The sequence below is a fragment of the Bos grunniens genome, chromosome 22, assembly GCF_055505025.1.
Source record: "Bos grunniens cultivar Pamir isolate PY7600 chromosome 22, Bosgru_T2T1.0, whole genome shotgun sequence".
Classification (NCBI taxonomy): Eukaryota; Metazoa; Chordata; class Mammalia; order Artiodactyla; family Bovidae; genus Bos; species Bos grunniens.
The window spans coordinates 12,666,036-12,692,285 of record NC_141186.1 but is presented as its reverse complement, the minus strand read 5'-3'; the positions used below and the strand labels follow the sequence as shown (position 1 = coordinate 12,692,285).

Sequence of the window (26,250 nt, the reverse complement as noted above, 5' to 3'; positions counted from 1 at the left end):
GATTCCATGTACCTTGTGTAGTGTCATTAATTAGAAGTTCTTTGCTATCTCAGTTGAGACTGGATGGACATTCTTTAGCGTGCAGAAGGGAGGGCAAGAAAGTGGGCATACCACAGCTATTTATTATGTCATCCTTTAGCAAATGCTTAAAGAATTTTTTTTTTTAAATTCTCAGGATAACAATCTAAATATCCTTAACTTCAGAGTAATTTTAAAACCAATTATTCTAATATAAAAATACGAACCGTGATTTACTTCATTTTCTTCTTCATCTATTGGATTCACATGTGTCCTAGGCCAATATTCTAGGAGTGCCTGGAGTAAAAGCCCTCCTAAGTTCACTGCAAAAGAGTCAATTCAAAAAGAAAAAACAGAAAAGAGAAACATTAGTTTTAACTTAAAAGTAGAGGGAAAGCAATAAAAATGAAAAGTTTCCACATACTCTGATGTTACATTCTTAACCCAATGCCAAAGATGTCTAAAAGCAAGACTTTACGTATTTCACAAAGTCTATTAAAATTTCATCTTACAATGTTTAAAGCAGTGATAATATCAAGCAAACAGATATTCTATTTGGTTATTCAGATATAGCTATTCTTTGAAAATGAATAAACAACAACAGAAATTGTATTCTTTAAAGGGTTATATCCATATAAAGCCACTATATTTTGTATATATATCAGTTATTTCTACAGGCTACAATCTTAGAAGAATACTGATCAAAGATATAATTAATAAAATATAATAGACTCTTATGAAGATAAGTCTCTTCTCAACATATACAAAAATTAACTCAACAAGGTCTAAAGAGATGAATGTAAGACGTGAAACCACAATAATCCTAGAAGAAAACACAGGCGATAAGCCTACTGACAATGATATTGGTGGATGATTTTTTTGGATCTGACACCAAAAGCAAAGGCAATGAAGGCAAAAGTAAGTAAGTGGAACTATATCAAACTAACAAGCTTTTACAGAGCAAAGGAAATCATCAACAAAGGCGACCTACTGAACAGGAGAAAATATTTGCAAATTATTTATCTGAAATGGGTTAATATCCAAAGTATATAAAAATTTCATACAACTCAATAGCAAAAAAATGGAAAAATCTGACTAAAAAATTGGGCAGAAGAGCTAAATAGACATTTTTCCAAAGAAGACATACAGACGGCCAACAGGTATATGAAAACATGCTCAACATCACTAATCCCAGGGAAAGGCAAATCAAAACCACAATGAGCTATCACCTCACACCTGTCAGAATGGCTGTTAATAAAAAAGATGATAAACAACAAATGTTTGAGAGTATGAGGAGAAACAGGAACCCCTGTGCACTACTGATGGGAATGTACGTTTGTGCAGACACTGTACAAAACAGTATGGTGGCTCCTCAAAAACAAAACTATCATATCTAGTATGCTGCTGCTGCTAAGTCACTTCAGTCGTGTCTGACTCTGTGTGACCCCATAGACAGCAGCCCACCAGGCTCCCCTGTCCCTGGGATTCTCCAGGCAAAAACACTGGAGTGGGTTGCCATTTCCTTCTCCAATGCATGAAAGTGAAAAGTGAAAGTGAAGTCGCGCAGTCGTGTCCGACCCTCAGCGACTCCATGGACTGCAGCCCACCAGGCTCCTCCGTCCATGGGATTCTACAGGCAAAAGTACTGGAGTGGGGTGCCATTGCCTTCTCCGATCTAGTATGCTACTTCTGAGTATTTATCTGAAGCAAAGGAAAACACTAATTTAAAAAGATACATGCACCCCCATGTTAACTGAAGCATTATTTACAGAAAACCTCATTGTCCATTGATGGATGAATGGATAAAGAAAATGTGATACACACACAAAGAAATATTATTCAGTCATAAAGAAAATTAAGTCTTGCCATTTGTGACAACAAGGATGAACCCTGAAGGCCTTATGGTTAAGCGAAATATGTCAGACACAGACAAATGCCATATGATCCCACTTACATGTGGAATCTGAAGCCAAAAAAGCAAAAAAACCCAGAGCTCATACAAACAAAGAACAGACTGGTGGTTGCCGGATGTTGCGGGGTAGGAGTAATGGAATGGCAAAGTGGGCGAAGGGAGTCAAAACGTATGAACTCCCAGTTATACAATATATTCGTCACGGGCATGTGACATACAGCATGGCGACTATATTTACTAATACTGTATTGCACATTTGAAAGTCGCTAAGAGAGTAGATCTTAAAAAGTCTCAAGAGAAAAAACTTTCTATACATGGCGACAGATGTTAACTATTAACTAGATTTACTGTTGTGATTATTTTGCAATATATACAAATACTGAATCATTATCCTGTACATCTGAAACCAACACGATATGTTAGTTATACTTCAATAATTCTTTTTTTTAATTGGAGGGGGAAAAACTGTTTCCTAGCTTCACTTATCCTTACCTAACAGATTTTCAGAATGCTTTAAGGGTAGAGAGTATGCTGCATGTTTAATTGTTAAAGCTAAGTCATACATTGTGAGAAAACTCAAGATCCCAAAACACTTAACACGGAATATTTTCCATTTTCATATGAGAAAATAATATAGATTTCTTGAAAAATAATTTTTAAAAAACCCAAATATTGTTTATAAACAAAAAAGATGAGCATATAGCAAAAACCCAGCACAGATCTACCTACTCTTTTGGAAGGAGGCAGGGAAGGAAGGACACAAACTCACATTTTGGATCCGACCCATCGGGGCTGCTGAAGCCAGCATCTTTTGCAGAAACCCAAGCAGCAAAGCAGTCACTCTCATCCAAAGTAATTGTCAACATCTGTCAAAAGAGAAAAATTGCTTAGTGGCATTCTATTTGAATACATTCTTCAAGTAAGTCTCTAAATCCTTATTTATTTGCACTATTTGACTAGAGTGCTAAGCCACAGATTCAGAATCAAAATGTGTTTCGTGTGATTCAATGCAACTACAATTTAATATACTGGGATATGAAAAGGCATTTAAACTGCATAAAACCTTCTCCTTTCAAACTTAAAGACACAGGACTCCACAACTAATAATACTTAATTCTCAGCTATACGGGAAATTTTCAACTATCCCAAATTGCACAAATATCAACTGCTAACTTACCCCTGTTTTTAAGTCTACTGAGAACCAATTTGGTACATATACCATCTTAAATCTTTTCTTAATTTCATCTTCAAAATCCACTTTGCCCAAATCTTCAACTTTACATGCCTATACATCAAAAAGAAAGTATGATAATTATTACTATTAAGTGGTCAATTGATTTGACTCTGACTTAGCTACTCAAAATTTTACACATTTGCCTAAATAAAATGGAGATTAAAATATGTTTCAGAAAGAATGTCATCAAACATTTTTATCTTAAAGCGTTTACCTTTAAATAACTACCTCCTAGTAAAATTTTAAATTAAAGAACCACAAAATGCTCTTTTTTTGAAACTGTAATTTAATTTTGCTGACATTGATATAACATACCACCACACTTATCTGTAACCAATGTCAAAAGAAGGGGAAAAAAATCTTGAAGGAACAAAAAGCAGTTTGTAAGCACTTTAAGAGAACTATGAAGCTACCTTCAGATAATAGGTATAATATAGGCAGCAATCTTAAATTTCTCTTTCTTATTCATTCCCTAAATACCTATGCTCCCCAAAGGTATGTTCCAAACTTCATCTGGTGCCATGGAGCATCTCCAATCAGCTCATCTCAATTCTGAACTTCTGAACCACAAGACAGAATGTTCCCTCTACCTCTTCTTCCTAACAGCAATCTGGCTCGTTCCTGAGGGTCCCATCTCACCAGCCATCTTCTCAAAGGGTGACTCATGTCTTCTCCTATATCCCATAATTCCCTAATGGCATATAGAGACCATGATTCCACCATCACTATGTAAAAACTCTTTGAGCCCGTATCATTCAGCTGCAGTAAACTGTATCCCCTTTTCCTAACTGCCATCTAGTAATCTCTGTGGTTACTGTCCCTCATTCACTGGCAACTTGAGCCTGGCTCAATGTCTTGCAACCCATCTTGCGATCTTGCTTGTTTCCTGGACAACATCAACATTCACGTGGACAACACACAGGTAGGTCATCGTGGCCTCTGGAATCCTTGACAGTAATCCCACTATAAATGGGACAGTTACTCACGCCGCCTGGAACTTGTTTCCTCAGTTTCCCACAACATCTTTGTTAAATCTCTACTTTCCTCCTATTTCTGACCTTGCCGCCACCACCACCTCTTACTGCCCTCAGCACATGACTCTGACCTCTACTCCTTAAAAAAGAGAAGCCTCAACAAAATCCCCTTAACTTTCTGCTACTGTTCTTCCCGGTGCAAGGAAAAAGGTGCCCCTTCTTGCTGGACCTGGACCGCCTCATCTCTTGCGTCTTGGGGGCCTTGTACCATCATCTACCCTCTTATGTCTTTACTGGCTTTTCCCCACAGTGAACCATGATCAAATTTCTCCCATCTTAAAAATACCTTAACACCCAAACAAAACCCTCCGACCTTTTCATCTCTAAATCTTCTCCAGTCACTGCCTCTTCTGCCTATCTCACCAAATATCATCAAGATCAGATCAGATCAGATCAGTCACTCAGTCATGTCCGACTCTTTGGGACCCCATGAATCGCAGCACTCCAGGCCTCCCTGTCCATCGCCAACTCCCGGAGTTCACTCAGACTCACGTCCATCGAGTCAGCGATGCCATCCAGCCATCTCATCCTCTGTCATCCCCTTCTCCTCTTGCCCCCAATCCCTCCCAGCATCAGAGTCTTTTCCAATGAGTCAACTCTTCGCATGAGGTGGCCAAGGTACTGGAGTTTCAGCTTTAGCATCATTCCTTCCAAAGAAATCCCAGGGCTGATCTCCTTCAGAATGGACTGGTTGGATCTCCTTGCAGTCCAAGGGACTCTGAAGAGTCTTCTCCCACACCACAGTTCAAAAGCATCAATTCTTGATTGTCTCTATTCAAATTCTATTTCTTCACCTCCCAAACACTACTCAACCCACTCCATCTGGCACCAACTGTTCTCAGACACCATCCTCTTCATTGACTAGATCCACATGCATACTCCATTCTGTTATCTCATGCAAACTCTCAGCAGGCTAGCTTAGCTTACCACAAGCTCCTTTCTGAGACATTTAGTCCTTGAGCTGCCACTGGCTCTGAGCATTCTTACCCCTTTTTTTATTATACATCTTTTTGGCTTCTTTTTCTAAAATTTCTTGAAATGGAGATGATTTGGTTTCTTCTATTTTCAGTATAGATGTAATTCTTGGAAACTGACCTTCTCATGGATCCAGTTATAATCCACAGACGATGATAGCCGAGCCCATTTCTCCAGCCCAGCTTTCTCATCCGTACATTAGGTTGTACAGCTCTCTGCCCAGCAAACACCTCTACCCAGACATCCCACAGAAATTCAAATCTGTTACCTTTCTCAGCATGTCCATTTCCCCCAATAACCCTTTTTCCTCTTATCTCCCCTGTAACACTTCGACACTAACCCGGAAGCCAAGCACTGATCTCTGTCCCTTCCCTTTCTTCCTGTGTATTTAGTCGCTCAGTCATGTCTGACTCTTTGCAACCCCATGGACTGAAGCTCACCAGGCTCCTCTGTCCATGGGATTTTTCAGGCAAGAGTATTGGAGTGGGTTGCCATTTCCTCCTCTAGGAGATCTTCCTGACCCAGGGATCGAACCTGCACCTCTGTGTCTCCTGCATTGAAGGCGGATTCTTTACCACTGAGCCATAGAGAAAACATCACTCTTACCCACAGGCCTAAATATCTAATTATTCAAATTTTTTTTTTTTTACCCCTGCTTGTTCCCACCCTACTCCAGAGGAATATGATATTTCACTGTATTAGTGCAACAACCTCCTAATTATAATGTGTCAGTCATTACAATAAATACTTCTCAAACATCCCCTTAACATTACCAAGAAATAGGTTAAGACGCAGATTTTAGGAATAAAGACAAAGGTAAGAATATTCTGGAGATCATTTGGCTGGCAGGTGGCAGAGCCAAGGTCAGAATGCAGCTCTGTTCAACTCTGAGCCTATGGTCCTAAAACCACTCCTGACTTCTGTACCTTTGTTTAAAGTCATGTCTATTTTGCTTGATCATTTGATCTTAAAACCTCAAGGTCTCATATCTGGATATGGGACACTGCCAGAGACACAAAAATGCCAATGATGATGCATGTCAGCGTAGTACCCCATCTGATAGAACTACCTCCCATTTAGATAGCAGGACTCTACCAGGACTCCAGCTAGTTAGACAGTTTTCCTGCTCTAAACTCATCTAAGAATCTTTAGTAAGTGCTAAAAAAAACCAGCCAAGTCTGGAGCCTACAACTCATGACTTTGTGGGAAATTAATCTCATTTTTTCATCCTTAAACCCCTACTACTCCTTTATATTCACTCAGGTCTCCAGTTATACAAAACTGCTCAGCTGGCCCTGAATGAGCACGTACTTTCCTCTTCTGTGTCTTTGCTATTCACTCCGTCCTCCTAAATGCCCTCCCACAATCTATCTGTTGGAAGCCTTCGAGCCCTGCTCCATGATCTCTCCCCATGCAGTCCTCCTGGTTTTCCAGCTGTACGTAACCTCCTCTGTATGTAGGCCATCCTCTGTTCTGCTCTCCCTCCAACCAGAAGGGATCATTTTTCATCATTTATGACCCTCAGCACACTGTGATTTATGACTCTTTGCACTGTGTTGAACTGAACTGAGTATTCATTTAATCCAGAAATATTTGTAGAACAAATATACCAACAACACTAAGAAGGGCCATTTGTCAGGATCCTAAAAGAAAAGTTCAATTTGTCTATAAATTCTTCAGTGCTATTTAGAATGTGGCTGAACAGCTTAATACATCTCAATTATCCAAGAATTCACTCTAACATGACTCAAAGTCATAACTGATGCTCAGAGATGGCTATAAATCCTAAGAAACGGTCAAAATTATTCTGTGTACTCCAGTGGTTCTCAACCTAGGGTGATTTTGCATCCTTCTTCCTCCCTCCCTCTAAACATTTGGCAATGTCTAGAGGCATTTTTGTCTGTCACAACTGAAAGGGGGGGATGGGGATGAAGGTGGTTACTGGCATCTACTGAGCAGAGGTGAAGGGGTGCTAAGCACCCTACAATGCAAGGACAGACCCTCCCTCCCAGTCCTGCAGCAGATTCATTGGGCCCCAAATGCCAAGAGCATCAAGGATGTGGAACTCTGAAGTATTCATTTTCAGGGAAGGCAGCATAACGCAGTTGGTAATACACTAAACAGAGAAAATGGTTCCATTCAAATTCTGGGTACTTAAAAAGATTAACTATGGTCTTATCTAATATTCACATAAGAATATATATTCCAAAATAAGGCTGCACTTAAGTCTTTATTTATATATTATCTTGGTTATTATATATATATATACACACACACACACAAACAACATATACACATATACATACAGACTACAATAAAAAATAAAGGGATATAGAATCCAGTAACCTGTATTAAATTACAAAGATACTCACCTTCAAGACATCCCAATATGCCACATTATTATTGGTATCTTTGGTTAATATATGTCTCTTATCATTAAGAATGTGACACTGAATAATACTAGCACCCCCTAAAGGGAAAAAATCCACACAATTAGTAAAACAATCCTGTATTTAAATTCACAGTACAGCAATGATGTTAAGTGACATGTAACAAAGTGTAAATCATAGTAGCCCCCAGAAAGGAGACCATATAATTATGTCTAAGGCAATTTAAAGATAACCAAAGAAAAACTGTCTGACTTTAAGTACAGATTATAGATGAGAAGACTCTTTATTCACGTCAAGGGACTACTAGTGGAAAACTGTTAGAGCAAACACCTTAACAATTTTTTTACCCACTGGGAAAAGTCAAAATGATGAGAGGACATCTCTGAACTAGTTCCATCTCTTACTAACGTTTGCTTCCTATCTTACTGCTCTTTTATGCCTCCTGAATGGACATCCTATCCTAATGGTAGCGGCATGGACATCTGACTACAGATAAACACATCATTCAATACTCCAGTCCCAACCTCTGACCCTGAAATCAGAGCGGCCACTTCCAGTTGGAGCATGTAGAATACAGAGGCCAGATCTGAGCAGTTCTGGCTTGTGCCAGAAGACAACACTGTATCTTTTACAGAGTGGCTGTTGGCTTCACCAACACCCATGATTATTAGTCTAATGCTTGGCAAAAAGATGAATTCAAGAAAGCCCAACTTTTAAAGTCACTAAATAGCATTTAAAAAATATTTTTTCTTTTATTAAAAATAAGTCAATATACGATTAGCCTTTTCTTGACATCAGAATTACATTTAAAGGAAAGTCATTTCCTTTATTTTTGTCAATCTCTTAGTGACTATGGTTAATCTCAATAAAAGGTACAATACCTCCCAACATCCTTACTTACCTTTAATAACCTGGTCAGGTTGTGTACAAAGGGGTGTTATAGGATTTGTACAGTCATTGTCATAATCTCCAGAGGCTCTAAAATTATGAATTCCCTTCAATGTCTAAAGGAATAAAATTCATTATTTAATCATTTTATGCTTTATAAGCTTTAGTGGCAAGAAAAACAAAGAGCAAATGAGAAAAACCCAACAATTAACATCAACCAAAAAAATACTTAAGACACAAAGTACAATTATCTACTGTGATTAAAAAAATACAAAACAAAAATTAAGAAGGGAATGTTGTCTTTTTGGAGAGAACACTAGGCACTCTTCTGGGTAAAGCTATGTTGATCTCAAATTGGCACAAAGAAATTTAGACAAGATATATATATTTTTTTACAAGTACAAAGAAAGACAACTTGACCTACATATAAATAAGAATAAAGGCAAACACTTTCTCTTTTGTTATCCACAGTCTGGTAAGCAAGAAAATGGAAATCTTAATTCTTAACTTAAAAAGTAACTATTTATTATTAAATCTTAATTAAAAGTACTTTTTTTTACTTCACTCTGCTTACCCTTTATTTTGATTCTTGTTCTTTATGCTATGAAGAAAAAGGAAATGAATTTGAAAAAACAATTCTGCTTTCTGTTTAGAAAAACAGAATTCTAATGAGCTTCCCTGCTGTCCTGGTACTTGGACTGCCTCTTTTCAAATATACTTTCATAAGGTCAGAAGTTGTAGTCATCTTTACTGGTTTTGTCAGGGCACAGTGCCTATGCTCAGCACATTAAATGTGTATCTTGGCTCCTGACAAAGAAGTCAGAAGCTTCTGTATTATAGTATTATAGTATTTTAGTAATATAGTATTATATTAGTAATATAATATTTTGTAATATAGTATTTTGCCTATGACCTTAATTTTTATGCAATCCTTAGGATCACACCTGCATTCACAGGGGCATTCAGATTTTTGCCACTGTCTAAATTTTGGATTTTTGTCCTGCTACTGAAAGTCATGGCATCTGGTCCCATCACTTCATGCCAAATAGATGGAGGAACAACGGAAACAGTGACAGACTTTATTTTCTTGGACTCCAAAATCACTGGAGATGGTGACTGCAGCCATGAAATTAAAAGATGCTTGCTCCTTGGAAGAAAAGCTATGCTATTAAAACCTAGACAGCACATTAAAAAGCAGAGACATTACTTTGCCAACAAAGGTCTGTCTAGCCAAATCTATGGTTTTTCCAGTAGTCATTTATGGATGTGAGAGTTGGACCATAAAGAAAGCTGAGTGCCAAAGAACTGATGCTTTTGAACTGTGGTGTTGGAGAAGACTCTTGAGAGTCCCTACAGATCAAACCAGTCCATCATAAAAGAAATCAGTCTCGAACATTCATTGGAAGGACTGTTGCTAAAGCTGAAGCTCCAATACTTCGGCCACCTGATGCGAAGAGCTGACTCCTTAGAAAAGACCCTAAAGCTGGGCAAGATTGAAGGCAGGAGGAGACAGGGATGATGGAGGATGAGATGGTTGGATGGCATCACTGACTCGATGGATATGAGTTTGAGTAAGCTCCGGGAGTTGGTGATGGACAGGGAAGTCTGGTGTGCTGCAGTCCATGGGGTTGCAAAGAGTCAGACACGACTGAGTGACTGAACTGACTGAGTCATGCTCACACTGAGCGTATGGTACTCTGCCAGCATTTGGTACAGTGGCTCACTTACCCATTTATTTACTGTAGACTTTGTTGTTGCAACCCAAATTGCAGGAGGGGGGTCAGCTGATCTGTCAAGTTCCATCTGAAACAAGGCACAAAAATACCACTGTATGGAATGTTGACTCTTCTGAACAGCCAGGACCAGCTAAACAATATTAAATACCAACTCCTTCATTCAACATTGTACAGTGATGATACCACAGGCATGTGTTAAAAGCCAGGGATGCACAGAAGAATGAAAGGGGCTCTCTGATAATGGAATTTAGAGCCCTACATAAATGGAATGGGGTGACGTCTTACTAAAAACAAGGGCTTCAAGTTTCAAGTGTGGTTAATTTAAGGGTTCTAAATGGGTACAGTCAGAAGGATGACTTACCGTCCCTTCCTGCCTTTACCACTCTTCTGTTTTTATGTTCTTAATAACAAGAAAATAAGTTTCTTTTTTCTTTGGAAATGAGTGTAGCAAGAAACAAAATAACGGTTCTAACAAGACAGCAAAAGTAAAAGGTATTCCTGCAATGGACCATGCCTACTCCCCACCCAGGAACAGACTGTACAATGGGAACAGTTTACGGTGTCCTGTATTTTTAAAATACTGCACATGTGAAAATAAATATACACCTATGTACACATTATGCAAATGAAGTGATCTGCCCACTATTCTTCCTGCACCAGGAAACTGCAGGTTTGGAGACATGAGGACAGGGCTGGAACACTGGCAACCAGGAATCCTCTTTAGTTCAAAGTGATGCTCCTTATGTTTATGCCTGTGCTAAATACTTCTCGTCTTTTTCTCCATAGCCCAGAGGTCCTGGCAGCCGCAGGCCTTGCAGTGCAGTTTCCCCTCCACACCTGTCTCTCCCCTCAGCGTGCTTCCTGCACACATGCTGTGTCTCTATGATTTTGGCCCCAACTCTCTTGCTTCTCTAAAGGATTATGGCTTCTGTCCATTAGGCTGTGCCATCTGCTTTAAAGAACTGTACTTGGCCAGTATAATGTGAGCTCTTAGACCACAGGCATCCTCTCAAGTGTCTCATTTGACCTGTAGTCTCTGTTTCAGCTCTTCCTCCTATACTGTGGTCTGAGTGTCAGATGTCACTTAAGTTTTGTAGATGCTTTTCTTGTTTTCAGATGATCTCTGAGAAGGGGTTGGCAGGGGTGGAGAGTGCTGTCTTTATGCCTCCATTTTAAATCTGGAAATCTCCTCACCATTGTTTTAATGTGCAATTCTGTGAATATCAGTGAGACTGAACATCTTGTCAACGATGACTGGCCATTTTTCTAGGCTAGGCTTCACTTTTAGCAGGTGTCAATACGGATGGCTTCTCAAGTACCCACCTCCCAGGACTATTCTGAGGCAGTGATGGTTTGCAATTTGAACCTGCCTCTCCCCCTTCTTCAGGAGCACTCTTCCACATCCCCCACGTGACACAGTGGACACATTTCTGCTTTGCTGTCCACTCACAGATACCTGAACTCCTCTTATTCCTCCTCTGAGGACAGGTTAGGAAAGCCAGCAGAGCTCAGGAGCACTGTGGGTCAGCTCACAGGATTCGCCAGTGCGACACTCATCCACCCCTGATGTTCCCAGGAAGTCACCATTTCCTCTACGGGCGGCTAAGAAGTATCTTTTTTTACAACCTAACAGGTGACTCAGGTTTTAATATTGATTTTGATGTATTTGGCTAGTGCATGTAACAATCTAAATCATAAAACTAAAACATATGACATACCTTGAGAACTGGCGCTTTTTCTTCACAAATTAGCACCCGAATATCAGGGTTTCTTAGGTCTGTGCAATAAATCTTCCTGTCCCTTCCTCCAGAATACACGTGTGTGAAGGCGTCATTGACCTGCAGAGCCCACACACCTTCATCATGCACTCGATATGTTGCTATACATCTCTGCTGGCCAAGGGACCAAAGGCGGATTGTCCCATCTGAACTGCCGGAAAGGCACTGGGAATAGAGAAAGCTAAGGTTAGAAACCTGCCCCAAAAGATCTTGCTATCTTGTGCTCTGCTCTTGGCTTCTCTCCGGACTCTATACTGTCAAAACGTATCTCTAATAACCTGCATTCCTGCCTCTGATAAAAGATTTTTGATAAGCATGCATCACAGGCTGGGATGACCAAAGGCAACAATACAGGCTCAAGTAGGGAACCCTCTGAGGAAAACTTCCTTGGTACCTGGCCACCTGCAACATCACCATCTTGTGTCCCATTCCACACCCAATGAGGCAGAAACTCTGGTGGGGGCCAGCAATCTGTGTTCTGACAGGCTCTCCAGGTCATTCTGTCTGGTACGCCAAGTTTGACAAGCACTGCACTAGCCCAGAGCCCTGGGTCACACCTCTGTTTTGTCCTCTCCCTCACTGCTCTGGATTCATGATGACTTGCCAGGTCTCCTGGATTTTACTGACAAGAGTCAAATGCAAAATCCAGCTTGCCACTCTGTGTGAGCGTGGCTACTTTACATATGAGCCTTGAGTTTAACATCCATTAATACAAAATGTAAACCCTCACCATTCAGAGTTAACATTGGCAATTCTGACATTTCTGAAGGCTTAACTACATGCAAGTTGCTGGTGCTCTTATCAGAGCTGAGCACACTGAGTGTGACAGAAACAGGGAGAACCAGCCACCCCACATTTGCATTCAGCATGCCTGGTATTCTGTACCAGTTACTGTGGTGACCTGAGGAAAAAATAGCCCTGAGGAGAAAGCAACTGCTGGTGCTGGTATATGAAATCAAGCAGGCAAAGAACTTCAAAGAAGAGAAGATAGTTCTGGGCTGGGAGACCTGGATAGTGTCTGAACAGATGAGGCCTTCAGGAATACTAAGGATTAACTGGCCCGTTCTGTGATTTGAAAGGCTTTCAGAACTCTGGACATGTTTAATTAAACAAACATCGTACTGACAGACTCCCCCATAAGCTGTCAGGAGCATCAGTGCTTTAATCATTGATTATAACTAGTTCGCAAGAGAACCAAGAGACTAACCAGTAAAGACACTGCAGCAGGAAGGTTGTAAGGAGACCTTCATCACGTGTGTAGGAGCACTGTGGTAGTGCAATGGGGGGCAGGCAGGGAGTCCCCCATTCCAGGATGAAATGCTTCGCCGAGGTGGCAAAGCTGTTAGTAAAGCTTTGATCGCTCAGCTCCTAGACCATGTATCTACAGGGAATAAGGAACTGACAACTTTAGGATAAGGAAGGCAAAGATGGGTTGGAAGTCCTCACAGGCTGGGTAACTTACAACAGTAAAGAGGCAAACCCCAAACCCAGAATGCACAGCTGAAAGCAGTTGAGGAAATACAGAGTATATTAGAGTTCTACACCAACCTGGATATAGAATACAAAATAATCTTTGATAATAATCAGTATTCTAAGACTGTTAAAAAGCAGGCCCCCAAATAGACAGCAATCACTTTTAAAGCACCAAGTTGGCAAATGAGTTTGTAGTATTCAGTAGTATGGTTAGATGTGCCTATTTTATAGGAATTCTAGTGCCTGATGTCCTTTAGGACCTGAGGCTTCATCCAAACACTTCCCACTGACCCCAACCTTCCACTGGATAAACATGAAGACCCCTTCATTACGAGGTGGTTTTTGGGACTAGGACAGAATGCCCCAAATGGTTCTGCTAAGTCAGACTCGGGGGATCAGATCCTATAGCCTGATTGGGTGCTCTGTGCTTCTGCCAACAGAGACGAGAAGTACCAGTGTACTGTGGCAAGACTGCTGTTGATCAACACACGGTGTTTCTGGGATGGTCACTTATACACAGTTGTAACTGCCAAGAGAGAGCAGCCTAGGGGGCAAGTCAGGAGCAAGGAGTGGCCTAATGCTCAAAGAGCCCCTGGGCCTATAGGTTAGGTTCAGCAAGATTTGTACGAGCAAGGAAAATCCTGTGAGTGACGCACAAGGACGTGACTGACTCAGAACAAGATGGCAGCTTGCCCCAGTCTCCTCAAGCAACTGACTGAGCAAGTACAAGGAATGAAAAGTCAGCTGGCTCGGCCCAGGAATGCTGGCACCAGTCAAAACAACTGCAGTGAAAAGAGACCTCAAATAGTAAGATTTGCTAAATATCCTACGACAACAAAGGAAGTGAGGCAATAGGCTGACACTGATAGGACCCATTGGCCTACTACACGTATCTCATCACAAGTTCCCGACTTAAAACACCACAGGGACCCTACATGAGAAGCTGCAGGGCAACTACAGCATTTAATACATACTCTGGTCCAGTAACTAATAACTGTCTCTTCCATGTTGCAAGAGTTCAAGAATCAGTAAGTAAACGTTTCCCTTCTCTCTTTTCGCCAGATACGTGGCTACTCTAGGTGTTTTCTTGATAAATTCCCTAATGTAAAGATGCCATGTTGTTGGTGGCTAAATTTACATTTAGTTTCTCATTGCCAGTAAGGAAAATGGATAAAGGGAGAACTAAAGGAGAAAAATTACCGGCTTAATTCTGCACGCTAAGGCAGACAGGCAGCTTATTTAAAGTAGTACCATATCACTGTCTGTGCTTTCAGTAAGGGAAGCTGACTTGAGGTGAGGTGCATTTATAACCATATATAAGAAAGCCTTTCTCAGATATCAATGCAAAGAAATAGAGGAAAACAATAGAATGGAAAAGACCAGAAATCTCTTCAAGAAAATTAGTTACCAAATGAACATTTCATGCAAAGATGGGCACAATAAAGGACAGAAATGGGATGGACCTAACAGAAGCAGAAGATATTAAGAAGAGGTGGCAAGAATACACAGAACTATACAAAAAAGATCTGCATAACCCAGATAATCACAATGGTGTGATCACTCACCTAGAGCCAGACCTCCTGGAATACGAAGTCAAGTGGGTCTTAGGAAGCATCACTATGAACAAAGCTAGTGGAGGTGATGGAATTCCAGTTGAGCTATTTCAAATCCTAAAAGATGATGCTATATATGCCAGCAAATCTGGAAAACTCAGCAGTGGCGACAGGACTGGAAAAGGTCAGTTTTCATTCCAATCCCAAAGAATGCTCAAACTGATGCACAATTGCACTCATCTCACATGCCAGTAAAGTAATGCTCACAATTCTCCAAGCCAGGCTTCAATAGTATGTGAACTGTGAACAGATGTTCAAGGTGAATATAGAAAAGGTAGAGGAACCAGAGGTCAAATTGTCAACATCCGCTGGATCATCGAAAAAGCAAGAGAGTGCCAGGAAAACATCTACTTCTGCTTTACTGACTTATGCCAAAGCCCTTGACTATGTGAATCACAACGAACTGTGGAAAATTCTTAAAGAGGTGGGAATACCAGACCACCTGACCTGCCTCCTAAGAAATCTGTATGAAGGTCAGGAAGCAACAGTTAGAAATGGACATGGAACAATAGACTGGTTCCAAATAGGGAAGGAGTATGTCAAGGCTATATATTGTCACCTTGCTTATTTAACTTATATGTAGAGTACATCATGCAAAATGCTGGCTGGGTGAAGCACAAGCTGGAATCAAGATTTCTGGAAGAAATATCAATAACCTCAGATACAAAGATGACACCACCCTTATGGCAGAAAGCGAAGAAGAGCTAAAGAGACTCTTGATGAAAGTGAAAGAGGAGAGTGAAAAAGTTGGCTTAAAATTCAACATTCAGAAAACTAAGATCATGGCCTCTGGTCCCATCACTTCATGGCAAATAGATGGGGAAACAATGGAAACAGTGACAGATTTTATTTTCTTGGGCTCCAAAATCACTGGAGATGGTGACTGCAGCCATGAAATTAAAAGACACTTGCTCCTTGGAAGAAAAGCTATGACCAACCTAGACAGCATATTAAAAAGCCGAGACATTACTTTACCAACAAAGGTCTGTCTAGTCAAAGCTATGGTTTTTCCAATAGTCATGTATGGATGTGAGAGTTGGACTATAAATAAAGCTGAGCACTGAAGAATTGATGCTTTTGAACTGTGGTGTTGGAGGAGATTTGAGAGTCCCTTCAACTGCAAGGAGATGCAACCTGTCCATCTTAAAGGAGATCGGTCCTGAGTATTCATTGGAAGGACTGATGCTGAAGCTGAAACTCCAATACTTGGGCCACCTGATGTGAAGAACTGACTCATTTGAAAAGAGCCTGATGCTGGGAAAGACTGAAGGTGGGACAAGGGGACAACAGAGGATGAGATGGTTGGATGGCACCACCGACGTGACAGACATGAGTTTGAGTAAACCCCGGGAATTGGTGATGGACAGGGAGGCCTGGTGTGCTGCAGTCCATGGAGTTGCGAAGAGTCGGACACAACTGAGTGACTGAACTGAACTGATGCTACTTATATCATCTTAAGTAAAAGCACATTCATAATTATCTACAGAGGAAACAAGGCATGGAGTGAAGCAGAAAGGAGGAGATTTCAGAAAGTCCACCAGGCCCACAGCCCTCTTCTGAAAAACCATCTAGTCTACTGTCTCTAGCTAAGGGCAGTCCCATGGAGTTCATATGATCCAGTTTGATCCTGGACAAAGCTAACGGAAGAAGGCTTGGACAACCATATCAAGTGCAACCTAGCAGCTACTGCAAAAAAGTGAGAAGCTGACTGCATTGGGCTTTTCAGACTCACGTGAAAATGCTACTGCAAAGAAACTCAAGAGTCTGAGAAAATGCCATGGTTTGCAGATAAGAACGCACCTTGTTTCTACTCTCCTCACCAACTATACTAACTAAATATTAAGACTCCCACTTTGCAGATGAGAAAACTAAGGACAGGTAATGAAGGGTTCTCTGCTCAAGGCTACACAACACATGATATCAAGTACCACGTCTCCAAAGACCTCTACGGGCATTTTCCAGCCTCTCTACCTGGTTCCGAAAAGTGATTTCCTTCCCTTGGCCAGTTTTTCAACTTTCCTTTCACCTCTGGAAACAAAGGCTTCTCTAATTCATGGATGAGGCAACCTCCCTGATGTTATTTCTTGGGAGTAATGGACCCATGGTGTTTCTCATCCAGTCACATTCGTACTCTCCCTTTTCCAGCCCCATCACAATCAATTCCAATGATCCCTGCCTATGAAAAAAACGGCGGCGGTACACGGGAGAGGTGTGTCGTAACATAAAATGGTGCTCAGTTTTTGTTTTTTACTGTCTATATTGATGAAAGATCATTTTTCTACTGCTATAGAACAGATAGAATTGTGATTTATAATTCACAAATTATGTGGCTGAATATTAATACCTGTTCAAACATTACCAAAATGTTTTTCTTTGAAATGCTGACTTTAAGTTCTATGTTAGATAACAAAACTACAGTCCATATCTACATAGCCAACTGACAAGATCTGCCTAAGAAACCAGACCCACTGTGAGGATATTTTCCACTGCCAGAAAGCACTCAATACCAAAGATTCCTTCTGCTTCAAAAAAGGAAGCATTTTAAATTATTTTAGCCTATATGTATGTGTGTATTTATGGATGGATGCTCAGTTCTGTCTGATTTTTTGAGACCTCATGGACGGCAGCCCACCAGGTTCCTCTATCCATGGGATTTTCCGGGCAAGAAATACTGGAGTGGGTTGCCATTTCCTCCTCCAGGAGATCTTTCTGACTCAAGGATCAAACCCACGCCTCCTGTAGTTCCTGCATTGGCAAGCAATCCTTTACCACTGAGCCACCTGGGAAGCCCTTATTTTAGTCTATACATAATTGCATATACTCACCTGCATTAGAATTATTCTTAGGATATCCTTTGTTTGGCCTTTCTTTAAAAGTTATACAAACAAGATAATTTCAAAATGTGGATTATTATATGTGCAACTGAGTATTTTAAGGATTTAAAAATCAGACCACAGTTTACAATGCTTGTAGCTTTTGGTTTAAACCAACTATGCAACAATATAGAAAGCGGGGGAGCTTCTACTGTATGAAATTCTGACAAGGTCAGTAGGTAAATGCTCACGAGAACTGCATACCTGTGTGCCATCTCTGTTCAGCAGCAACGCTTTAACATTATCCGTGTGCCCTTTTAGCTTCATTAGTTTTGCACATGTTCTTGGATCCCATACTCTTAAAACCTGTGAATCATACAACGAATCATACAAACGATCAAATTCAAATAGTAGATGGCTTCTATAAATCAAGTGGTAACCATCAAGTTCTGTGATGGTAGTACTACTTCAGCCAATAGACAGTGTTCCAGTGTCCAAGGCTCCCGACTTTTTTAAGGGGGAGGAAGCCTCTTTAATGTAAAAAAAAATGCACAGGCCTCCTGACTCCACCCTCCGCCCCTGGCACCACACACATGACAGTAATTATATAGTTATACCCTTATTTGTTCAAATAAAGCCTTTATTTTTAGTATCCACCAGGAAAAAACACTGTCTATGTATTTTGTAATTACAAAGATCAAATTATTTTGGTTTCTTTGTTTTCTAGTGTTAAAATATACCCCTTGAGTTTCCCCTTACCTTCTCAGTGGACCCTGATACAATGATTGTTCCCAGTTGATTCATTGCCAGGCTATAAATGGAATCTTTGTTCCCACTTAAAGAAGAAGCTATTAAGGATAAATAGAGCTAAAGGTTAAAATCATCAGCTGTTTAGTAGCTAGTCAGCACAAGTTTAATTATTTGATTTAGAAATCTTATCTTTATGGGGACTCTTAAGGAAAAGAAATTTACCTATTATGGAGATAATTCTAAATAATACTATTAAAATTTACATCCCTTCTGGATTTGAGCATACACAAATGCTCAACAAATATTTACTAAATTGAACTGAACTGCCACTTAAAAATCTATCCACATAAGTAATAGATTTTCAAAGATACACATGTGCCAATAAAAATGAAAACTACAGCTAAACTCACTTTTTACAAGAAAACACAAATCAAAACAAAATACTATTTTCACTGACAAAAATCAGTAAGAAACAAAGCAACATACTTGGTTCTCAAAAAAAACAGTTGAAATGGCCTTCTCATACATTACCCGTGGAAGGATAATTTGGTACAACTCTTCTGGAAGGAAACTAGGCACTGTGTGGCAAGAATTGCATTCATGCTCTCTCTTTCAGAAGTCAGTACCACTGAAGCACATACATAAAACTGTCCATACAGTATGATTCCAACTTTACAACAAGGAATAAGTATAAACAAACATACTGATTGTGAGTAAAGGAATAAATACATATAAAGTATTTAGAAAAGTTAACTGCTTCTATTGAATGCTCAGTAAATGTTAGCTATTATCATTATTTCCATAATGATAAAAAGCATGTTTGATATCCTCTCTAAACAGTTCTAAGTAGAATACACTTGTTGCTGAATCTATACCACTAAGCCTCATCTCTGACCTTGGGCCGATCCTCCTTTTTTGGCTTCATTCCCTCTTGTTAGTGCCTCTTTCAGGCAGGCCTTAACATTAGAGAGAGTTAAATGATGCATTATGACAGCCCCAGTAGGGACCAGCTGCTGAATCCCTGAAACTGTGTACATTAATCACAGAGAACAAGGGAAGAATAGTGTTTAAACCTTCACATATTTCCTGAGAAAAAGGGCAAAATAATATTTAAGAAATTATAAACACCAGTCTCCCAACCTGCTCTTCTTGACACATACTAGATTTCATTAGAATTGTTAGCTATGTCAACATGAGTATTACACAGTCATGACAAACTGGATCTGTCATGCAGGGATCCAGACAGTTCAGGCCCACATCATGAACACAGATCTTCTAAGCCAGGCTTAGCTAAAAATATGCTAAGAGTCCCTACTGACACCAGGCCAAACTTCAAGTCTAACCTGTCGGGGTCTGACTAGGTAACTGAGATCTTAGTTGATAAGGCATCCATGCTATTAACTCGCTGTGAAGGTTTCTGAATTGTCTCTAGAAGCTAGGGTCAGCTTTCCTGCACTCTTCTGGAATTGGCTGGATTCTTAAGGCTGCTCTGAAAGGGTCCTACAGTATTGGCACTAAAAGCCCTCTTTCTTTCCTTTGGGTATTTTCCTATGTGGTTATTAACTTGAAGGCTGTTAGTATCCAGTAACACTTTTCCTGGGGTAGGAAAATGGCAACCCACTCCAGTATTCTTGCCTAGAAAATCTCATGGACAGAGGAGCCTTCTGCTACTGCTGCTAAGTTGCTTCAGTCGTGTCCGACTCTGTGCGACCCCATAGATGGCAGCCCACCAGGCTCCTCCATCCCTGGGATTCTCCAAGGGTCGCAGAGAGGAGTCGGACACAATTAAGAGACTAAGTACAACACTTCTAAAAGTCAAGAGTTGCCTACTTTTGGCCAGGTAATCACTACTTTGATCAGTAATAATCTGCCTAGAGTGTGGCCCTGGGTCAGGTAAAGCTGTAGGATATATTAATACAAAGTAATAAGACAGACACTTTTGAGCTCTGGAAGCTTATATGTTAGCTAGGGAGCTAATAGGTACAAAAATGGCCAGGTTACACCTGCAGAAGTTACCATTTTTAGACCACAGTGAGGAACTAGCTTCTAATCACACTCTTGGGGACTAGAACGCTACAGGCAGAACCACTGTCTTGATGCAAACTTACGGATTTGTTTTATAAACCATTCTTTATTTATGTCAACTTGGATCGCTTTCAAAGAAAAATTTTCAAACACCTTACTTGTGACGGTGTTATTTGAGGCAGTCAGTGCTGTTAGAGTATTCACATCCCAAAGGAATATTTGTCGGTCCAATCCAGCTGATGCTACGAGTTCCTTATCCTTGGCATACGCTAAGGCCTTTACATAATCCTGTAACAAAACATATATATTATGATCTACTCTGTAGACTAATAAGCAAATGAGTCATATAAAGTACTGAGATCCTAGTACTGCACTAAAGACACCGAAAACTGTGTTAGTTGTCTTACCTTATGCGTCCTTAATGTTGACATGCAAAATCCCTTATGTGCGTTCCATACTTTTACTGTTGTATCAGAAGAAGCAGATATTACTAGAAGAGGCAAAGAATGAACAAACCCCTTAGTAGTGTGTCTTAACACCATTTTAAAGAATTAACTTAAAAAAATTAACAGTCTCAAACTTTCATATATACAAAATGTTCATACATAAATATTTGAATATTTATGTATGTTGAATATTTATAATATTCCTAAAGGGGCGACGGGCGGGAGGAGCTACCCCACGCCCCTAAGCCCGAGGCCAAGGGCAGCGGCGGGGAGGAGCGACCGCACGACCGAGGCCAGGGGCAGTGGCCGGGAGGACCAACCCCACATCCAAGGAGCCGTGGCTGCGCGGGCGCAGGAGGGCCTAGAGGAGCTATCCCACATTGAAGGTCAGGAAGGGCGGCAGTGAGGAGATACCCCTCGACCAAGGTAAGGAGCAACAGCTGCGCTTTGCTGGAGCAGCCGTGAAGAGATACCCCACGCCCAAGGCAAGAGAAACCCAATTAAGACGGTAGGTGTTGCAAGAGGGCATCAGAGGGCAAACACACTGAAACCATACTCACAGAAAACTAGTCAATCTAATCACACTAGGACCACAGCCTTGTCTAACTCAATGAAACTAAGCCATGCCTGTGGGGCAACCCAAGACAGGCAGGTCATGGTGGAGAGATTTGACAGAATGTGGTCCACTGGAGAAGGGAATGGCAAACCACTTCAGTATTCTTGCCTTGAGAACCCCATGAACAGTATGAAAAGGCAAAATGATAGGATACTGAAAGAGAAACTCCCCAGGTCAGTTGTGCCCAATATGCTACTGGAAATCAATGGAGAAATAACTCCAGAAAGAATGAAGGGATGGAGCCAAAGCAAAAACAATACCCAGCTGTGGATGTCACTGGTGATAGAAGCAAGGTCCGATGCTGTAAAGAGCAATGTTGCATAGGAACCTGGAATGTCAGGTCCATGAATCAAGGCAAATTGGAAGTGGTCAAACAAGAAATGGCAAGAGTGAATGTCGACATTCTAGGAATCAGCAAACTGAAATGGACTGGAATGGGTGAATTTAACTCAGATGATCATTATATCTACTACTGCGGGCAGGAATCCCTCAGAAGAAATGGAGTGGCCATCAGGGTCAACAAAAGACTCCGAAATGCAGTACTTGGATGCAATCTCAAAAACGACAGAATGATCTCTGTTCGTTTCCAAGGCAAACCATTCAATATCACAGTAATCCAAGTCTATGCCCCAACCAGTAACGCTGAAGAAGCTGAAGTTGAACGGTTCTATGAAGACCTACAAGACCTTTTAGAAATAACACCCAAAAAAGATGTCCTTTTCATTATAGGGGACTGGAATGCAAAAGTAGGAAGTCAAGAAACACCTGGAGTAACAGGCAAATTTGGCCTTGGAATACGCAATGAAGCAGGGCAAAGACTAATAGAGTTTTGCCAAGAAAATGCACTGGTCATAACAAACACCCTCTTCCAACAACACAAGAGAAGACTCTATACATGGACATCACCAGATGGTCAACACCGAAATCAGATTGATTATATTCTTTGCAGCCAAAGATGGAGAAGCTCTATACAGTCAGCAAAAACAAGACCAGGAGCTGACTGTGGCTCAGACCATGAACTCCTTATTGCCAAATTCAGACTTAAATTGAAGGAAGTAGGGAAAACCACTAGACTATTCAGGTACGACCTAAATCAAATCCCTTATGATTATACAGTGGAAGTGAGAAATAGATTTAAGGGCCTAGATCTGATAGAGTGCCTGATGAACTATGGAATGAGGTTTGTGACATTGTACAGGAGACAGGGATCAAGACCATTCCCATAGAAAAGAAAGGCAAAAAAGCAAAATGGCTGTCTGGGGAGGCCTTACAAATAGCTGTGAAAAGAAGAGAAGCGAAAAGCAAAGGAGAAAAGGAAAGATATAAGCATCTGAATGCAGAGTTGCAAAGAACAGCAAGAAGAGATAAGAAAGCCTTCTTCAGCGATCAATGCAAAGAAACAGAGGAAAACAACAGAATGGGAAAGACTAGGGATCTCTTCAAGAAAATCAGAGATACCAAAGGAACATTTCATGCAAAGATGAGCTCGATACAAGGACAGAAATGGTATGGACCTAACAGAAGCAGAAGATATTAAGAAGAGATGGCAAGAATACACAGAAGAACTGTACAAAAAAGATCTTCACGACCCAGATAATCACGATGGTGTGATCACTGACCTAGAGCCAGACATCCTGGAATGTGAAGTCAAGTGGGCCTTAGAAAGCATCACTACGAACAAAGCTAGTGGAGGTGATGGAATTCCAGTTGAACTATTCCAAATCCTGAAAGATGATGCTGTGAAAGTGCTGCACTCAATATGCCAGCAAATTTGGAAAACTCAGCAGTGGCCACAGGACTGGAAGAGGTCAGTTTTCATTCCAATCCCAAAGAAAGGCAATTCCAAAGAATGCTCAAACTACTGCACAATTGCACTCATCTCACATGCTAGTAAAGTAATGCTCAAAATTCTCCAAGCCAGGCTCAGAAATATGTGAACCGTGAACTTCCTGATGTCCAAGCTGGTTTTAGAAAAGGCAGAGGAACCAGAGATCAAATTGCCAACATCTGCTGGATCATAGAAAAAGCAAGAGAGTTCCAGGAAAGCATCTATTTCTGCTTTATTGACTATGCCAAAGCCTTTGACTGTGTGGATCACAATAAACTGTGGAAAATTCTCAAAGAGACTGGAACACCAGAACACCTGATCTGCCTCTTAAGAAATCTGTATGCAGGTCAGGAAGCAACAGTTAGAACTGGACATGGAACAACAGACTGGTTCCAAATAGGAAAAGGAGTATGTCAAGGCTGTATATTGTCACCCTGTTTATTTAACTTATATGCAGAGTACATCATGAGAAACGCTGGACTAGAAGAAACACAAGCTGGAATCAAGATTGCCGGGAGAAATATCAATAACCTCAGATATGCAGATGACACCACCCTTATGGCAGAAAGTGAAGACGAACTCAAAAGCCTCTTGATGAAAGTGAAAGTGGAGAGTGAAAAAGTTGGCTTAAAGCTCAACATTCAGAAAACGAAGATCATGGCATCTGGTCCCAACACTTCATGGGAAATAGATGGGGAAACAGTGGAAACAGTGTCAGACTTTATTTTTCTGGGCTCCAAAATCATTACAGACGGTGACTGCAGCCATGAAATTAAAAGACGCTTACTCCTTGGAAGGAAAGTTATGACTAACCTAGATAGCATATTCAAAAGCAGAGACATTACTTTGCCAACAAAGGTTCGTCTAGTCAAGGCTATGGTTTTTCCTGTGGTCATGTATGGATGTGAGAGTTGGACTGTGAAGAAGGCTGAGCACCGAAGAATTGATGCTTTTGAACTGTGGTGCTGGAGAAGACTCTTGAGAGTCTCTTGGACTGCAAGGAGATCCAATCAGTCCATTCTGAAGGAGATCAGCCCTGGGTGTTCTTTGGAAGGAATGATGCTAAAGCTGAAACTCCAGCACTTTGGCCACCTCATGCGAAGAGTTGACTCATTGGAAAAGACTCTGATGCTGGGAGGGATTGGGGGCAGGAAGAGAAGGGGATGGCAGAGGATGAGATGGCTGGATGGCATCACTGACTTGATGGATGTGAGTCTGAGTGAACTCTGGGAGTTGGTGATGGACAGGGAGGCCTGGTGTGCTGCGATTCATGGGGTCGCAAAGAGTCAGACACGACTGAGCGACTGAACTGAACTGAACTGAATGTTAATTCAAACATCTTAACATTCACATACTCACACATACACATATGTATCTTAAAGTTCTTTCTAGAACTTTTTATATCTTGTCTCAAATATTTTTTTAAATAAGCAAGACAAACTTTGCAATGTTCCAGCTGAAGGTGCAACTAATTTGACTATAAAAAATTTCTCTAAGACAGACTGCAAAACCAAGAAATGGATCTTACCATAAAGAGAAAAGATACTAATCAGGTTAAAAGAAAAATACATATCACATGAGTCTATTTATATACAGTGACAATGCAGGCAAACTAATCAACAGTGCTTAGAAGACACGAGAGCAATTATCCTGGGACAAGGAACAGAGCCTGGAAGGGTGGCCTAAGAGGGATCTGGGTAATCTGTTTTTTGATATGGGTGTTCACTTTGCAAAATTTTATTGAGCTGTACTCTCAGGATATGCGTACTTTTCTGTATGCATGTTACACTTCAAGAAAAAGGCTTACATAAACAATGAAAAAAATAAAGAGAAAAAAAATCAAATTGAATTAAAATCGTCCAGAAGCTCAACAGTCCACAGAAATACTTACATGTTTTCCCATTACAACAGAGTACAATGTCATTCACCCAATCAGTATGGTGTTCCATAGATGCTATATATGGATCTTGCTGAAATTACAAGATAAATCATAAAAATGTCTTTTAGTATATTAGAGGATAAAATATGTCATAAATACATCACAAAAATATGATTATGTTTAGATTCTTCAATTAATGTGACACACTTCTCTAAGGTCTTCAAATTTACAACTCAGAGTAGAATTTCACCAAATGATTGATGCTTCCATATGGCAGATATAAACAGAAGTTTTCTTTCAGAACAGTTTTATTACTGACAAAAGCCTCGGTTTCCAGGACAAATGCCCTGAAGTTAGTGAAGGCAACGAGACCTGGGCTGGGCACTGCATTGAGTGCAGTGAGAAGGGCTTCACTAGAAAGGGTGAGACATGAACAGATCTGGGGGGATCTGACTCAGCCGTGGTGAAGGTTCAGAGCAGACAGCGGGGACAGAAAAGAAGCTGCTGAGAGTGCTGAGAAGCCTAGCCGGATGGCAGATGAAGATGCCCACTTCTCCTCTTAGCTTCCTACTGCTGTTTTTACCTGTGAACTGAACATTTCCTCACAGTATCTACAGTCCTTCAGAGAAGAAATGGAAGCCAATGGCTAAAGGATCACCATTTCAATGCAGTAACTCAAGATTTTTCTACTGCTCTCCCTTGGCTCAATTACCAGGAGAGGCCTTTTAAAGAAGAGCATCTAGTTACACCCTACATCTAAGACAGGCAAGTTCAAGATGCTTCATGGGCAAAGAGAATAGCTCTACAAGTCTATTTGAGAATTGATGCTATTCAATCTTGTC

The 26,250-nt window shown here is 40.7% G+C and overlaps 1 protein-coding gene across 9 annotated transcripts in view; it reads right to left on the bottom strand.

Moving 5' to 3' along the window:
- The window catches only part of WDR48 (WD repeat domain 48), a 52,785-nt gene that overhangs the window by 9,805 nt on the left and 16,730 nt on the right, over nucleotides 1-26,250 (bottom strand). For all 9 annotated transcript variants that reach the window (XM_086365984.1, XM_086365986.1, XM_086365988.1 and 6 more), the window contains 12 exons: nucleotides 25,421-25,499; nucleotides 21,047-21,129; nucleotides 20,798-20,927; nucleotides 18,624-18,712; nucleotides 18,129-18,230; nucleotides 11,906-12,130; nucleotides 10,180-10,254; nucleotides 8,465-8,567; nucleotides 7,546-7,643; nucleotides 3,108-3,215; nucleotides 2,700-2,796; nucleotides 246-341 (listed from right to left, as the gene is read on the bottom strand). In XM_086365984.1, the coding sequence (XP_086222110.1) occupies nucleotides 246-341; nucleotides 2,700-2,796; nucleotides 3,108-3,215; nucleotides 7,546-7,643; nucleotides 8,465-8,567; nucleotides 10,180-10,254; nucleotides 11,906-12,130; nucleotides 18,129-18,230; nucleotides 18,624-18,712; nucleotides 20,798-20,927; nucleotides 21,047-21,129; nucleotides 25,421-25,478 (1,264 nt within the window). In that variant the 5' untranslated portion in view covers nucleotides 25,479-25,499. The remainder of the gene's footprint in view (nucleotides 1-245; nucleotides 342-2,699; nucleotides 2,797-3,107; nucleotides 3,216-7,545; nucleotides 7,644-8,464; nucleotides 8,568-10,179; nucleotides 10,255-11,905; nucleotides 12,131-18,128; nucleotides 18,231-18,623; nucleotides 18,713-20,797; nucleotides 20,928-21,046; nucleotides 21,130-25,420; nucleotides 25,500-26,250) is intronic.